The sequence below is a fragment of the Eumetopias jubatus genome, unplaced genomic scaffold (genome assembly GCF_037043125.1).
Source record: "Eumetopias jubatus isolate StellerSeaLion01/CBP00866 unplaced genomic scaffold, mEumJub1_p1.0 scaffold_2, whole genome shotgun sequence".
Lineage (NCBI taxonomy): Eukaryota > Metazoa > Chordata > Mammalia > Carnivora > Otariidae > Eumetopias > Eumetopias jubatus.
The window spans coordinates 124,827,020-124,844,442 of NW_028274808.1; the positions used below are offsets into that span (position 1 = coordinate 124,827,020).

Below are 17,423 nucleotides of genomic sequence, written 5' to 3' on the forward strand. Positions count from 1 at the left end.
TTCTTCCAGTGCCTGTATATGTCCCAGATGTCCTTTTATTGAGTTCACAGAATACAAATGGAAAAAGGTTATTACCAGACAGAAGTGTTTAAAAATGAAAATCAAACCTAATACATGGACTCAGACAACTGGAATAAGGAATATAATATTTATAAAACTGAGTAGGAGGCTGCAATCATTGCTCTAAAATAAAGCATTAAAAATTAATTCAGAGCAAACTTGTCTGTGCTACAGCAAACCTCTCTTTCATTAAGGTAGCACTGCATGTTTCCGCAGAATTAGTTCCCCAAAATAGGTAAATAGCTTGTAAGAACTGAGTGTTCTGCAAACTACAGAGGATCTACCTGAGGCACGGTTTAGAGTTACCTTTAGTATTCGAGCATGACAGACCTTTAATTTTGAACCAATTAATTGTGATTCTTGCAAGTTCTCTACATTTTTTTTTTGTCCTTGAGGATTACCAGGAAAGTTTAATTCATATGCTTCTTATTCATTTTAATTTGACTAATCCAGTGGTACTGTATCATTTGATCCATTCATATGTTGCAGAATATTAAATATTAGGAAACTCAGGATGCCAGTTAAAAGTTACCCTTTTAAATTTTTTATAGATTTTTCATTTCAAAAAATTTGTATTCCCCATTTTTAAATGTTTTCTCCCAGTCTTCTTCTTGACATTATTTTTATCATCATCATCATCATCATCTTTCCTACCTTGCCATATATTAAAAAGAAAGAAAAATAAAACTGCTAGTGTTATCTCTGCATTTATTGTTGAGATGAGGTTTTTATTTCTCTCAATTTATACTATTCCTCTGAAGCCCTAAAATAAATAACCTTATAATCTCTAGGCTCTATTGATTTTTGAATGATTTCAAATAAAAAGCATCCAGTTTCCATTGCATTGACAAACTGCTCCGTCCCTAGGCAAAACCTATTGGATTCCTTTTAAATGGAGGGACAAGAAACAACCAAAATTCCAAAAAGTGGATTTGAGATGGAGGGAAGAAGGGTGGTCTCTGCTCAGCTCAGTAAATGGGTATTTAACCTTTGACCAATGATGACAGGTCTCCTTTAGTTCTATTAGACCAAGAGCAAGCTGTTATGATTAAATAAAAAAGAAAAAAACTGCTTAGAGCCTTGCTGAATATGTCCTGGGAATTTAAGCATATGGCAGGGATAAGGAAAAAAGATTTTCCTTATGCTAATGACCCTTGATGTCTGAAATAAATTAGATCCATTAGAGTTTATGCTCAATAAAAGAAAGACTTTAAGCACTCCAAAGTTAGTGACTCGAGACCAGTTTTACTCTGAAATTCAATCTGCCTACTTATTAATTCTTGGTGAGGCTCCAGAGCAGACAGGAGATGCAAAATCATAATTCTGTACTGAACCAGAATCTTAAAGGACCACAGGTTTCTTTTCCTTTTCTTTTAATTAAACCATTTTTCATGCTTCTTGTTTTGTTTCCCTCATTAATTTGATTTTGTTCCCATTTTTGTTTCATTTTTTGTTCCTTTCAAGGTTTCCTTTATCCTATTTCAACTGAACAGAGAACCCAGAATGAATATGGATTTTCTTGTAAGTTTGATGTTTGGTTTTTATGTTGCTGAATAATCATTTAACGTGATTGCCCCCAGTTCAAGTTTACCTTTCTTTGGATCACAGATGTGCACACAGGAAATAGGCGCCTAATATATTCTAACATGAGAAACAAATTAGATTTTCACTGCCGAAGAGAAGAAAGGAGGGTCATTTTAAGCCACTGCCAGCTTTCCAATCTATTAGTCTGCCATTCAGTCCCAATAGCTGACAAACCATATCATGAAATATGCTGATCTAATAACGGGCCCAGTTCCGATGCTAAAAAGTAAAGGGGTGAGAAAAGGCAGATCTGTTGAGTTAGGAAACATTCAGGTTGGGGAAGTAATTACAGCCTGGTAAAGTAAAACCATAAGGATTTAGATAGAATATTCTGGCTGGAGTTGAGAAGGCTGCGGCAGGGGCTCGAATACTGCCCAGCTGCACAGTGAGGTCCGGGCTCAGAAAGCAGTGTTCACGCAACCAGGAGGGTTTGAGCTGTCATTGGGATTTTGAAAAGATCTGTGGATATCGACTTGATGGATGGGAAAGCAGATATTCTGGAAACTTCGGGAAAGATAATAGTAAAAAAACAAACAACCCCCCCAAAAAAGCCAAAACCTCTCACATACAGTGCATTTAAACACAAAATGCTGAAAGAGATGGAGCAGTTGCCAACAGGGAATTCCTTTATACTGTCCATGTGTCAAAGAAACATGTCAAAGACCCCAGAGTTTGGGTGAGCCTTTGGCAATCTACATGACGAGTCATTTGCCCATATCCACTATGTGGCTGTGCATTTTAGGACAGAATCACGGCTCCTCAACTCTTAGGAGGCCCTGGGACTTACATATCTGAAAATTCCCTCCCCCCAAAATGCATGTGCATATAAAATGGAGCAGAAAAAGGCTGTTCTTGACCCCCTGAAATACCAGTCTAATCTCCTCTTTTACAGTGATTGGAAAAGCTTTGGTTAACTTTGCTGAAAGTGTCTGTGGGTCACACAGAACTAAAAACAGACTTAAAGGTGCCTGTGGAGTTCTTAGAAAGGTTTCATTTTATTCATTTTTTTCATTTATCAGCTTCTATCACCTTTTGGGGTTGGATCGAAGCATGTCTTATGCCACCAAGGCAATATGCAACATTTACAGGAATTTTCCTCTGGCTTTACCCAGAAACAGACCCCCAACTGACTGCACACTGTATTGGTCAAATGCTTAATTGCCTTCTGGGGTAGTCTGACATTTTTGATCACTGAACCAGGCCTTTATGGTACTCAGTGCACCATCTAGACATATTTGATTCAGTAACAAGTAGTTCAAATGTAAATCTCTGACCAGTGACCATGAGAAGCTCACAGTTCTCAGAGGTAATACCGAATCCATATCAAAAGCCTAGAGTTATCGGCATCGACCTCTGCTTCCCAGATCTGGGTCTTCTGAAAGCACACCTTTTAAATCCAACATGTTTGCTTCTAATATTTGTTTTGCTTAGTTATGTACACCATTCCCAGCCACCCCTTCCTTGATTTAGGGGAAAGTGAGAAGACTGTTACGGAAAGTGATTTTATGACTTGGAATGATACTTAGGAAAATATTCTAGTTCAATAAATACACAGATTCAGGACATGCCGGATAGTTCTAACAGTATTTATGTTTATGTTTTTGGAGAAATATCAGTGAATTCAAAGCAGGCTTCCAAACTTTTTCACCTGAAACTAGTAATGAACTTTGTTTTTTTCCCTGTGGGTTGGGATGGTTTCAGTTCCAGTTTCTTTTTATGCCTTCTAATAAATGGTCTGTTATGCTGCCCAATTTAAGACAGATTAGTGGGTGGATAGATGCAGAGTGAGAAAGGAAAAGAAATCAGAGATAATTTTCCACTGAAAGGCCACAGTCGTTTTATACAGCTTTTGAAATAGATTTGAAATGAACCTATAAAAAAAGGCAATAAATGTCTGAAAAAATTACAGCAATATGGATGTGTACTGTGGGAAATTTCTCTAAGCAGTCGGTCTGATGTTTCCTTGTCCTCCCCAGCTGCTCCTGACTCAGATGATGTCGCTCTGTATGTTGGCATTGTGATAGCTGTGATAGTTTGCCTGGCCATTTCTGTAGTGGTGGCCCTATTTGTGTATCGCAAGAACCATCGCGACTTTGAGTCTGATATCATTGACTCCTCGGCACTCAATGGAGGCTTTCAGCCTGTGAACATCAAGGCAGCGAGACAAGGTCAGTTAACATTGCACTTCACACCTGCGATGTAGGCATGTCAGCAGCCTCCCTGTGTGGTGTCAGAATCAGTGACATTCAGGTCATGTTGTTCGGCTCGAACATAAGCTCCATGAAGACATGGATTTGGGTCTGTTTTATTCATTATTCTGTTGACTTCATTCATATAACCAACCAGAGGAGGCAAGGTGCACAAATCATTTTTTTTCTTAACAGGTTTCTCTGTCATACTTTTTAAAACTTTCACTTTAAAAGACCACACAGATTGGTTGACTGATTTCTTACGTCTCCTTTTTTTTTTCTCCTGGCCTCTTGACAAACCACTTGCGTTAATATGAATAGAGTGGTGTACAGATGGATGACCTCAAATCCAGTATAGACAAGGAAAACTATTACCTAAGTCACTGAGTGGGGATCACTGTCTTCAAATCCAGTCTGTTGAAATAGATAAATACTTTAGGGGCAATGAGTAGACTTGAAAGCAAAATTTAGAATGGACTTGTCTCTTTGTTTGTAGCCAATAATAAAATGGATCACAGTAATCTCATTGCCCTGTTTTCAACAGAACCTTAGAGTCTATACATCTCTAATATTGACTGAGTTCATTTGTTTTTGGCTTAGAAAATGTCAGGGGGAGCCTGACTAAATAGAAGTAGCCTGAATGGAGGATGCAAATGGACGTCCTTTCTCTTTCTGACTCAGATCTCCTGGTGGTACCCCCGGACCTCACATCAGCTGCAGCCATGTACAGAGGACCCGTCTATGCTTTGCATGATGTCTCAGACAAAATCCCAATGACTAACTCTCCAATTCTGGATCCACTGCCCAACCTGAAAATCAAAGTCTACAACACCTCAGGTGCAGTCACCCCCCAAGATGACCTCTCTGAGTTTGCATCAAAGCTGTCTCCTCAGATGACCCAATCCTTGTTGGAGAACGAGGCCCTCAATGTGAAGAATCAGAGTCTAGCAAGGCAGACTGACCCATCCTGTACGGCGTTTGGCACCTTCAACTCTCTGGGGGGTCACCTTATTGTTCCCAATTCAGGTAATTCCTAGACGTTTAAACTACAGATCTTGAAAACATATTTTTGTACCCAAATCTTTTTCACTTGTTTGTTTTCATGAGGCCTAAAAAGTTAGTTGTAGCCTAATCTAACCCAAATCCACTTTCGATGTAAATCAACATTGCTTCAGACAAAATCAGCAAAACCATTCATCTTTCTCCAACCGACTCTGAAAATGCTTCCTCTAGAAATATTATACTCACAACTTTCTGCCAAGGTATAATTTAGAACTGTCATTGACCTTCTTTGTAATAGAGCTTCAGAAGGCAACAGCAAGCCAGAAGTGCTCACTGTTGTCATCACACTTTAAAAGGACAAATTAATTAGAAAACATATTAGTTGGGTAGCTTCCAATTTACTGTAGGAAGCAATACTTCAGAATACTATTTTCAGATCAGAGGACATCATGGTAGACATCAGATCTTCATTTATTAACTCTTTATTACACAGTCTCCAACCTCAAGGTATTTGTAAGGTACTCACTCCCACTTCTGATAGACCTGTCTGGAATCACAGCCTTATTATTAAGTGTAGTATGTATTTGTAAGATAACTGAATTTTCAGCTTATCATTTAGTTACCTGCTTCTAGAAGATAAGTCTCATAAAGGTCTTACAAGGTGAATTTAAGTGAGTGACTGATAATGTTTGATTAAAGTTTGATATTCGTTAAACAGGAAGGGGTTTACGTCTATTGGTCCTAAGAGGGTTAATGGATTCCTCTGTGAATCTATCTTCACTCTTTTGGACAAGACTGAGTATTTTGCAAATACAGCAATAAGAAGCAATTTGATTGACCTAAAGTCCTCATGTAGCATAAGAAAATAATATAATGTGTAAATAGCCATACAGCCAAGTACTATCTGAACAAGTGGAACAATATGAACTTGTCTTTGATTCTTTCTCTTATTCAGTCCCCCATTGCAATGCCTTGCCAATTTGTCACACCATCCCTTTAAAAGTGTATTTTAATAAATTAAAATCCTTAACGGAATATCATTTTTCCTTTTATCTATACATTTTGCATAGCTGAGATCATACATTATATATGCTTTTTTCACCTTTTTCTCTTTACTTCTCATGCTATTGTATGCTCTTTAAAATTATGAACTTAAAAATATATTTTTTATCAAATAACTCTATCAAATAAATAGATCAAAATATACTCTATTGTTCTTTTATTGCTTAAACATGATATTACTCTCAAGGCAGTTTTTTTTTATGATATTCACTGGATTCTACCTTTCCTTCCCATTTCTGCACCTGTCATTTTTTCATATATGAATTATTATAAAGCCTTCTTAAGTGGAAAGGAGGGAGGTAGCATGTAGTAAATACTTTCTATGTCCCAGGCAGTGGTGATTTACATACATTATTTTACAAAAAGTTACCTAATCTGTGTCAGGCCTTACTCTTACTACTTTACATTCATAGTTTTATCTCATTCCTATAACATAAAGGTACATGTTATTGTTTCCATTAGAAAAAAATAAAAATGCCAAGGGTTGGTAGGCTCATGGGTGGTCTTCCTGCGTCCACTCTGTGCCTCAGCAAACTATTCTATACCCGAGGATGACATTCTGCTTCCCACAGCACCACAGCTCTCATGTTAACTTTTCTTCTCCAGAAGGCCAAGACTCATTTTCAACCAGTTACACAAAGGCCTTTGAATAACTGTTCCTCCTTCACTCTCCAGTCTTTATTCTTGGGAATTTCCAACACGGTCGGGCAAGTTTCCTTATTGCCTTCTGCTCATTTGGCATATTCCATGTCCTCGCTAATTAAATTATAAGTTACTCGAAGACAGGAACACTGTCTTTTACTTCTTGGCATTCACGGTTCTGCCAAACATGATACTCACCATGGTGCTCCATAAATTTTTATTGAGCTGAAAACAGAAGCCCCATTCATTGGAATAAAATCATGGAGACAAGTATCTTCAAGTTGCTGCCCACCCTGACTTATTCTTCGTGATGATGCTGCAGTGGTGCAAGCAGCTTCTTACAGTGTGTCCACGGACCACCATCATTGGTGTCACCTGGCAGCCTACGGGAAGTACAAATTCTCTGGGCCCCCTGAATCAGAAACCCTGAATGTGGGACCCAGTGATGTGTGTTTTAGCAAGCCCTCCGGGTGATTCTGATACAAGCTCAAATTGAGAAGCACCGCTGTAGGCCCAGTTAATTTAGAACAAAGCTTGATCCCCTAGGCCTACAAAATGGTATCAGTTAGCAACTACGTAAAAACCTGCTTGGCCTGCCATGACTAAAAACTAGCAGTTGTCTGTTCATTTTCTAGAGTTATGCATGATGAAAGAAGTTCGCCAGTTATTTTTCTGTTACGGAAAAACACTGATGCTAACCAGATATTTCAGAAATAAATATTTTTTGATATCACGGAGGTTAGCATTTCCCTGACTTTGAATTTTGTGGGGATTTTTTTTTCTTAAATTAGAAACGATGCATCATTTACAGCTGTTTGAAATTTTACGAGCGGTTGTTGGTTTTCCCCTCATTTTACAAGGAAAACAACAGGGGAACCATCTGTCTATTCCTTAAATAAAACAAGAGTTTAAAAAAATGACATCATTCCTTTGAGTAATTCCATAACAGTTCAGAGGGAGCTGTGCTAACAAATAAGGCCAATAAGGAAGGAAGGCAGGGCAGCTATGAATATTTACATGTCTTTAGAGAAAAAGCAGGCTTGTGGCTACATGGCCACAAAATCTCCTCATTCCCTTTCACTTGCTTCAAAGGCATTCTGTGAAGTTTCCTTTTGATTCATAGGTCTTATGTGACTGCTTTTCTCTTTTGCTATTCAGGAGTAAGCTTGCTGATTCCCGCTGGGGCCATTCCCCAAGGGAGAGTCTACGAAATGTATGTGACTGTACACAGGAAAGAAAATATGAGGTAAATATGCTTTTTCTGGTGCGCTTGACTTTATCAATGTCTGACCTGGAGGAGAATTGTGCAATCGAAAGAATACACCCAACATAGTTTTGTCTTGAGTGCCCTGCTTCCAGCATACCCTTTTTTTTTTTCCTAGACCTCTAAAAGGTCAGCTTCTCTTTATCTTTGAAGCTTGAGACACTTTTGCAAATCTTGAGTTCTCAAGTGGACATGTGGCCATTATAGCTGGAAAAAAAATGGCCAGAAATGTGATCCGTAGATTGTCTAGAGAGATACGTGGGTAGACACAGAGACATCAGCTTCATGTGGCCTGGCTCAGGAATCCAGCCCTTTCCCATTATAGGGTCAAAGGTCACAGAGATTAGACAACCCCTTAACCTCTGACCTGCCACCCCCATGTCAGCCTGGCACTTCATTCTCACCTGCGCTTCTTCTTTTTGTGAGTCCCCCTAGCTTAACTGTTATCAACCTCCTTCTTAAGTTCAGCACTTACAAATTCCATATCAAGCCTTTCTAAATGTTGATCTAGGGTTGATTAAAGCTAGATTGGATCACGAGGCTTTGTTGTGAATGTGTCATAATCATAAAGATGAGGTGATTTTAAGTAAAAATAACAAGAGGAGTTTAGAAGTCCTAAATTCAATTTTCAGTCTGGCCTCTAACAAATCTCACAAATGGTCTCTCTTGGTTAGTTCCCACATAAAACGCGTGTATTAAATAGTGCTTTAAAGGCCTGACTGATTAATGCTTCTGAAGTACACTGAGATCTTAAAATGAAAGACGTCATTGAAATGAAGATCCTTACATGTAATTATCATTGTTTTTCCCAAGGGGAAAGGCACTGGCTCTTCGGCCCTGAGCTCCACATACAAAGCCTGAGTGACAAATGTTGAACTAGGTTATCATTATAACACATTATACCTTCTGTCTTCCCTCTCTCATCCTCAGAAAAACATCCATTTTTAGTCTTGTTCTTCAAAAACCAAGAAGCTCTTTTATCATGCTCTCAGGAAGAGATATTGGTATTTATAATCTGTAGGACCCAGACTTTTTTTTCCTCAGGTGGTGTACTTTCACCTAGACAAACACTAGCCGGTCTAAGAAAATGACAAAGTTCCTTGAGTATCATTCTTGCCTTAAATTTGAGCAACAGAAAATTACTAAAAGGCTCATGTTTACTCACATCAAATATTCATTTTTTTTCATTCTCAATGCAAAATAACATTCACAGGCCCTCAGCGCACCCTTCTTTTGCGGCAGGAAAAATGAAGAGCAGCAAACTCTCAGATCCCTGTGTATACTTTCTATCTTCTTCCTCCTGTCAAAAGTCAAGGTTGGCACCAAGTACATCCATCCCTCAAGGCCTTTGCCAACATAGACATTTTGTTGAAACAGAAATGAGGATTGGCTTGTGCTTTATGCTGAGAAGCAATGAGGTGTTCATGTCTCTTCTTGTCCATCTGACCACCACCATCAAGCCTTAAAGGGCTGCCGGCAGGGGCACGCTGAGGCTGAAGGGTGTGTGCATTCATGCGCCTTGTATGGCTTTCCTTTCCATGGCTTAGCCAGCACCCTGGCCAGAATCCTTGTGCATTCTAGATGAAAGAAAGACAAAACAAAACACTGATAAAGCTAGACACTTCTGCTTTGAGGTTCCTCTGCCTTTGACTCTAAAGAAAAGGAAACTATAAATCACTTCTCGCCATCCCTGCCACCTGAAGTTAGATGCAGAGGGAGTTACTCTATTGAACTCGGTGTACATCAGAGAAGTTCCGTTTATAAAAATGAAGCTAGAGAAACCCCCAAGATCTCAAAAGAAAATACGCACAAGAGACCATGAATCAAGGCACACACACAAGGAGATACCTGTGGCAAATAATGAGAAATACCTCTCTTCACTTATTTTCTGTTGTGAACCAGATGCGTTTTTCTTGTAAAAATGACAATGACAAAAATGTGTTTTAGGCTATCTTCGTAACAGAAGGCATAGTTCCATTTATTCACCCTACTTTTAATTTCATTTATTCCTCACTGCAACTCTGTGAGTTACGATGAGTTCCAATTTAAAGATCAAAAAACTAGTGCTCCAGGGAAAACAAGTCACATAGCCGAGTTTTCACAGCTAACAGCTGAGGGAAGGCAGAATTCACAGCCAGGTGATCTCACCGCGAAGCTCTTCTGCTGTCTCACAGGCCACCCGTCCCTCCTTTGTAGACAGCGCCACGGCACACCGAGCCTCTGCTTCTTACTCTAGTGTATTCTTGAACACAGTTTCTTTCTACTGTTCACTGAGCACCCTTTCTCTCCTCACATGATCTGAGACAGAACTTCTAAGAGAAGACATTGGGAGGACATCAGAAGATACTGAATGTTATTACTTCAAGTCACTTGTAGGACAATTTTGATCATTTTCCCCCATTTTCTTTCTCTCCGATTCCCTTTATTGCATCCAAAACTGGGTGTTTTTCCAGCTGGCTGGTATCCAGCTGGTCATTTGCTGATGTGAACTGTCTAAAGGGAGGCGTGAACTTAATTACATGTGGCAGAGTGGATATGACAAGGGGGCCTTATCATTACTGAATGTGCTCTAAGAGAGAGTCCCGAATGGCACATGAGCAGCCTAAATGAGCTTCAGAGATGGGACAAGCTTTCTCTGACAAGGGGGCAAAGCTGCAAGGCCATGCTCATGATTTCTACCTCTCCCGCTTTACAGATCTCGGGAGAGGCCGCCAAGCCTCTGTTTCCCCTGTGGATACAATTTCCATGATTCATGGCACTAACGTGGGCCTTTTTGCCTTGTTTTCATTAGCAGTTTAAAAAAAAAAAAATGAGTCTGAATCAGACTGAAATTTTGCTCTTTGTAATTTCTTTTTGAAAAATAATCTGAATTCAAAATACCAATGTTAATTTTCCCTTCCTCTATATTCTGTCCTCGCTTAGCAGTTTTCTCAAAAGGCCAGGAAATCAACTTAGACGTTCCAAATATAAAGGTAAATAGAACTTTCTTGGTAAACTGTGGGGCGCCATGAAAGGTCTGTGAGCAGCCAAGTGATACGAGAATAGCAGTGCATTTTAAAGATTGAACTGGTGAACAAGGTAGGCTGGACGAGTTGGTGGAGGGAACAGGAAGACTCCTTGGAGGCTGGCTGCCTGGGTGAGCTGCGGCGATAAACTAGGTGTGAGGGGGGAGGGGAAGAAGCCAGGCCTGAGTCTGGAGGATGGAAAGTGAAATATGTTTCAGAAAAAAAAAAAAATTTCCCCACCAGTTAGAAGTGTTGCAGAAGAGTGTCAAAACACAATATGAATATGTAGGAACCGAGCTTTGGGCACTGGGAAAATTGTGAGCGTAACTGGTTCCAGGAAGCAGGACAAATTCTGATTTAGAGGTGGGCAGTGTTCGGATAGGGGTATGGGATTCATGCTGGTGATGCAGACGGGGAGTCACCAGGTGTGGATCCTCTGAGGGGAATAATGCAGAGGCAAAAAGAAGAGAACAGGGGAGAGAGCTTTGGGAAACATTCCTATTTAAGGTTTAGGTGTGATGAGCCAAGCTACGTAGAACACTTTAAGGATCAGGCAGATAAATACAGAGTCTGCATCTGACATGGTGCTGAATACCGAGCAGCTCCTCAATGAATATTTTTGAATGAAAGAATGAATGATTGTAAGTATAATGGGAAAAAAAATCAAAAGTAAAGAGAGTTTCAAGATGGTCAAGTGGTTGACACAGGTATTATTAAAATTAAAATGTAGAGAAAGACTAATGCAAGAAATCACTGGATTTGTCAACTGCCGGACATTGGTGGCCTTTAGGATTTTTTCAAAGGATGAAATCCCAGTTAAGAAGGTATGAGTTAGTGATGAGACAATGTAAACTATCATATATAGGTACTGAGTACAAATAATAAAATAGTGTGTTAGGATAGCAGGCCAAAATTCTGCTATGTAAGTAATCGTATAGCAGAAAGTTTTCATTTATTTAACATGTTTTTGGAACTTGGTAAAATAGTAGTTGACATTATTATTTCTCGGTGAAACTCAATGATATTCCCCTTTTTAGTCCTCAAGTCCTTATTCCAACATACAGCTATATAAAGGCTTACAGGTATGGGGGAAAGAGTGGAGTCCAAGTATATTTAAATCTTGTTCTCTCACTGTTCTCCACAGTGTTCATATACCACAATCCTACTTATAAACAAATGGTTCAAGGTGATTTATGAAAACACAGTCTTTACAATGGGAGGAAAAAAATTATAAATAATTCGATGAAAAAAATGAGAAAATGAGAAAAAATAAGATTTGAAAAGATAACAAAGTCAGGTGAGCAGTTAAGGTATAAAACCTCTCATGTGATTCCCAGTGTATTTCCTGGTAATAGGTCATGAATTTACTGTTCCAAAGTTTTCAAGAGGGGAACATGGTAAGTTACAAAATCCATGTGTCTATGAGGAAAAATATGCCCAAAAGAAGTTCAGTTATTTCTCCTTTTGTTCCACACAAAGAAAACATTTTTTTGTTAATACAATGAACATCCTTAAAATAAAAATAGCAATGAGTTTTCATAGGGCTCCTTCCGTTAGTGTCCCGCCATGTAAGTAGATGGTATAAGGCCCAAGCAGAAATTCAGTAAAATAATTCCACAACGATTCGTCAGTTCAGTCAGAGCATGATACTTAGCTGTTCTGGCTTCACCCAGGGATAGATTCTGGCTTGTCTAGGGAAATGGTGGCATGCCCTTCAGAGTGGCTTCCATAATTTTTTTTTTTTTTTTTGCTCAATTGAGCTTTTGATAGCAATTGAGTTAGATATTCCCTGTCAGATACCCAGAGTGCAAATATTTCAAGTTGCCAGTTATATGTGAAACCCTGTGCTCCAAAAGGCAGCTGAGCCTCGGGTGGGATTGTCATCCTAAGGGACCTGACAAAAGACATGTATGTTAATAGAAGGCATCTTGTCTCCACACAGAGGTGGATGGAGATAGATTCTCTCCAAGAAGTAATTTTGAGCTTGCTCTAGCAAATAAACCAAAAAAAAAAAAAAAAAAAAAAAAAAGTCTCAAGGCCCTAAATCAGATAAGCAATCCCAAATACACCACTGTATGAAAGAAACCAGATCACTTGTGCTTGAAATCTAGCTTTGCCTGTTACTAGTTTTGAGGCTGTAGGCAAATGTTTTCATATCTCTAGATTTCAGTTTCCTCTTCTGGAAAAAGAAGTGATACAAATACCCTAATTCCCTTACAGGTGTGCCGTAAGCAGCAAATGCAATTGCTTTTAGGAAAGTTTTGTAAATTATGCCCTTCTGTGTAGGAGAAGTTCTCCTCACTGATAACAGCAAGCAAAGGATGAGAAAATCTCTCTGACAGGAAACTCGAACTCCTCTCTGAGGGGCTTTGTCCCAGAGGCTTCAGAATCCATCCAGCATTTACCATATTCACCTCTCTGGACTTTGAAAAGCCTTGAAAACCTTAATTCATTACTGACTTTTGGCTTAAGAGCTGCTTTTGCAGCTGATTTTTGCTTTGTGTTCATTTCCATGTCATCTGCAGTTAATATTTAGAGAATGTTAGCTGAAATATCTCAGGTAACACATAAGACATACAGGAGTGGAGCTCTCTGCAAAAACTTGAGTCAGGCTTATTTATATTTATTTTCCACTAGTTTTGTTCTGTGTATTTTAATATCCTCTCTTCATGTAAAGAAAGGAAATGTGGATTTAAATGCTCTGACCTTTGGTTTCACATAGTTAAATCTTAATCTTCCTTAAGTCACTCCTTCCATATATGCTTGGAAATGTTTCCAATTTCAACACTACTTCTTTCATCTTGAAAACAAAAAGATTCTTATCATTATTTCTTCTTTGTTTTTCATTCCGCATTACGAATTCCACTTCACCACTTCCCTATTCATTACATTCTTGCACCTCACTGGGTTAATAAATTCTTTTGACACCTACTGCCCCTCCCTTCCCTTGCTATCCGTCCTCCAAGAATGGTGCCCATCAATATTGCATGCCAGGGCTGTGCTTGGAGAGTGCAGGTCTGACAGCTCCCCAACCCGGCAGGGAGGCTTCTCCCTTCTGTTCCAACTCAGTGATGAGAAGAACCCCTCCTCTTTCTGCCTCCAGCACCCGCTGCTAACAGCAGACTGAGAGACAGATGTTTCCAATCTCCAACTATATTGCAAGGACCACTTGAAATGGATTCCACTTAAATCTCCTCCCTTAAAAGTTTAATGCTCACTTCTCAAGGTACACTTGTAGCTAAAAGGTAAGGGTAGTGCTCACAAAAATGTAGTCACTGCTATTTTTTTTTTTCCGCCATGGTAGGAAAAGTAGAATTAGCAAGAATAAGGCTACTGCTTAGGACAGATAGTATGATATCAACTACACCACAATGAAACCAGAACTTCACCCATGTACTAAGAGAATGAATTTCAGAATGGAAGGAAGGAAGAAAGGCTGCGTTAAGAGGAAATCAAAACTAAGGGATAAAGCGGATGGTAAAGACTTCTCAAGCTGCCAATAATCTTATTATTCCAAAAAGTACATTTCCAAGTACTTTGATAACTTTAGATTTAATAAAACTGTGTCCTTATTCATTGAAGATGGAAAGATGGTAAAGACTAAAAGGAGATAAAAATTATTTTTATTTTCTAAATAAGAAGAAAGAAAAGCCCTAGGTTGGTGAGATCCTTGTGAAATTTTAGAAGGAGAGGAAGCAGTGATAACCAAGTTTTATGAAGGAGAAAATATGTCAAATATGTTAGAAGGATAATGATTGTCAAGAGCTAAGGACTCTCTAGGATTTGACCTTACCATAGCCGCCACAGTTTTGTGGATGCTGATAGATGACACAAGACTCCCGGGTCAGAAACAAAGGGCAGTTTGTTACTCACAGCAATAGCACTATCAAGAGTTTTATCATTTTTGTGCCAATTCCCAAAACCCCAGTTCCAAAAGGGAGATGAAGAGAGGAGCAGATGATATCTACACACTCAGTGGTTGCATTCCAGGAAGGACCTCCGAGCTTGGAGAACCTGAGTTTTCTATAATGGGAAGTAGACATGCTTGCCATTTGCTCCAAAGCAGTGTCTTTATCTTCCGAGGTGATTGCTCTACAGTTGTCTTGAAAAGACATGCAGAAACATGAAGGACCCACGGAGAATTATCTTCCAACAATGTATATATAAATATAAATAAAACAGCTGCCGTCATTCCCTGAGTGTTAAACTAGAGTGAGCTATAGATATAAGCTACTTTCTAGATTATTTAGTATTTAATATATTAACTATAGATAAAGAAAAAAAATCTTAGAGGAAAATCCTTTCCAAGCGGTCATCACAATTATAAAGGAATTTGATATGTCCATGAATGAAATGGAAAGATGTGAATTGGACAATGTATATTTTGATTAGTTTATATTTGGCTAAACCAACAAATTCAAATTATTGATATCAGACCGGAGAGAGGTTTCAAGTAGTATCTTTGTAAAGGTCTTTGCCTTATTCTTGTACTACAGTGTTATCAGTGATTGGAATGAGAACATAAATGGCAGGCATATAAGATTTATGGAGGCTAAAAGACTGGAAGAGTTGGCCGATATTTGGAGGAAAGACAGCATTAAGAAATAGGTGACTTGAAATTTGCTCTGAAACTATTAAGGTGAAATTCAATGGCTAAATATAAATTTCTGTACATAGGTTCAAAAGCCATCACTGCAACCACAAAACTATAGAGACCTAGCCTAAGAACCTTTCATGTTAGGAATACACAGAGTGGTTAGCTTTAACAAATTACCTGACCTTCTTGGAGCTTCATTGCCTCATTGTATAAAGGAGATGCTTAACCATATTATCTCCGTCTTCCTTTATAACTCAAGCCTGCAATAATACTTACAAATAATTACTTGGCTGAGAATAATATAAGGCAACAATCTGGTGAGGCATTGATATAACTACATATTCCAAATCAAGGAAAATAGTAGTCTCCCTCTGCTGCCTACTTAAGTCTAATATTCATTTCCAGATGCCTCACTTTAGAGAAGACATTGGAATACTAACAGACATCTATGTCAAAGTGAAGATAGAAATATAGGGAGATATCCGAAAACCATGCTTTTCTAGTTGAGGTTGAAAAATTGAGGATATTTGGTCTGAAATAAAGAAGACGTTTTAGAGGCATCATAACAGTCTCTGGATATTTGAAAGGCTCTGATGCCAAAGTGGAGAGAAAGCAGGCCAAAGATATGTGAAGAGAAGTGTCAGGAAGGCAGATTGTGTTTATCCTAAGAACGTTTTGTAAATTTGAATTGGTAATATATGAGGTGACCCTCAGTAGTAGTGGAGTACAATTTTGGATGTGTCTAAAGCACTGTCCATATGTCAGCATATTGTAGAATATGCTTCCTACTTCGGATGGAAAGTGGTGCTGTTGACCCCAGAGGCCCTGCTTCCTCTGGAACTCTGAGCTCATGATTTCTTAGCCACACTCTTCTGACAGAGTAGTGTTGAGTATTGTTGTTGAGAAGGCATTGGCTTTAGTCCCAGTGCTAGCACTTGTTAGTTGGAAGACTTTGGGCAATCCATTCAATAATTTGGGACTATTGCTCACATATCAACTGATACCTTAGGTTAATTTTTCTATTTGTTTGTTGATTACAGTCATGTTAGGGAAAGGTCTTAAGACAATTAAGAAAACATGTGGAGATAAAGAATTTAGATCTTTGATTTAGATCTTTGAAGTTCTTCCACCCAGATTCTCTGAGTAGGAAGTATACAAGTAGATTTCATTTTAAATTCTAGAACTATAGAATACAGTTCTATATTCTGTCTGGTCATATTTGAAAGAAGGAATCTGCTCTACTAGCCTGAATTATTCCTGAAAGTCATTTGGAAGTTTAGCTTTAGGGTGTCCTTACTCTGAAGTGATTTCTTTTTGAAGTATTTCTCAAGTTAGGTCTTAAAAAAACAAAAGTATATAAAACCCTGTAAGAGCAATGGCAAGTATTATCAGAAAAGATGGTTATGTAACCTCCTAAGGACTCTGTTCCTTCTTGTTCCATCCTAAAAGTATCAGTACCTGAATTCAGAGGACATTACCAAAGGCAGACCTGTGTCTGGGGGAAGGGGATCAAAGAGATACTGGCCGATTCACTGTTATCATAAGTATCTCCAGTCTTGAAGATTAAATAAAGTCTTAGTATAAAGGACATGTCTTCCCATTTAATTCTGCCTCTCCTCCCCAACCAAAAAAAAAAACTAAAATACAAAAACTCCCAAGAAGAAACAATTTGTACAACTTCAGATCTAAAAATCTTGATGAGTTCATAGTAGGTGGATACTATGGAAATGTCACTGATGCCAATCTTTGCTCTTCTCCTAGACCAGCCATGGAAGACAGCCAGACACTCTTGACCCCTGTGGTGAGCTGTGGGCCTCCAGGAGCCCTGCTGACCCGCCCCGTCATCCTCACTATGCATCACTGCGCAGACCCCAATACCGAGGACTGGAAGATACAGCTCAAGAACCAGGCAGCACAGGGACAGTGGGAGGTGAGCTTCCATTGGGATAAAGATGGAACACAAGAGCAATTCATGCAGACAAACTGGAGTAATTATGGGAAAGAAGGCTTTTATTTTG

The 17,423-nt window shown here is 38.9% G+C and overlaps 1 protein-coding gene across 2 annotated transcripts in view; it reads left to right on the plus strand.

Annotated features, from left to right (window-relative positions):
- UNC5C (unc-5 netrin receptor C) overlaps nucleotides 1-17,423 on the plus strand; it is a 336,648-nt gene that overhangs the window by 292,508 nt on the left and 26,717 nt on the right. Inside the window, exons 8-12 of one of the 2 annotated variants that reach the window (XM_088020228.1) lie at nucleotides 1,525-1,581; nucleotides 3,621-3,812; nucleotides 4,515-4,859; nucleotides 7,698-7,785; nucleotides 17,167-17,335. In XM_088020228.1, coding sequence (XP_087876354.1) covers nucleotides 1,525-1,581; nucleotides 3,621-3,812; nucleotides 4,515-4,859; nucleotides 7,698-7,785; nucleotides 17,167-17,335 — 851 coding nt within the window. The remainder of the gene's footprint in view (nucleotides 1-1,524; nucleotides 1,582-3,620; nucleotides 3,813-4,514; nucleotides 4,860-7,697; nucleotides 7,786-17,166; nucleotides 17,336-17,423) is intronic. The other variant, XM_028117791.2, reaches the window with a different exon arrangement.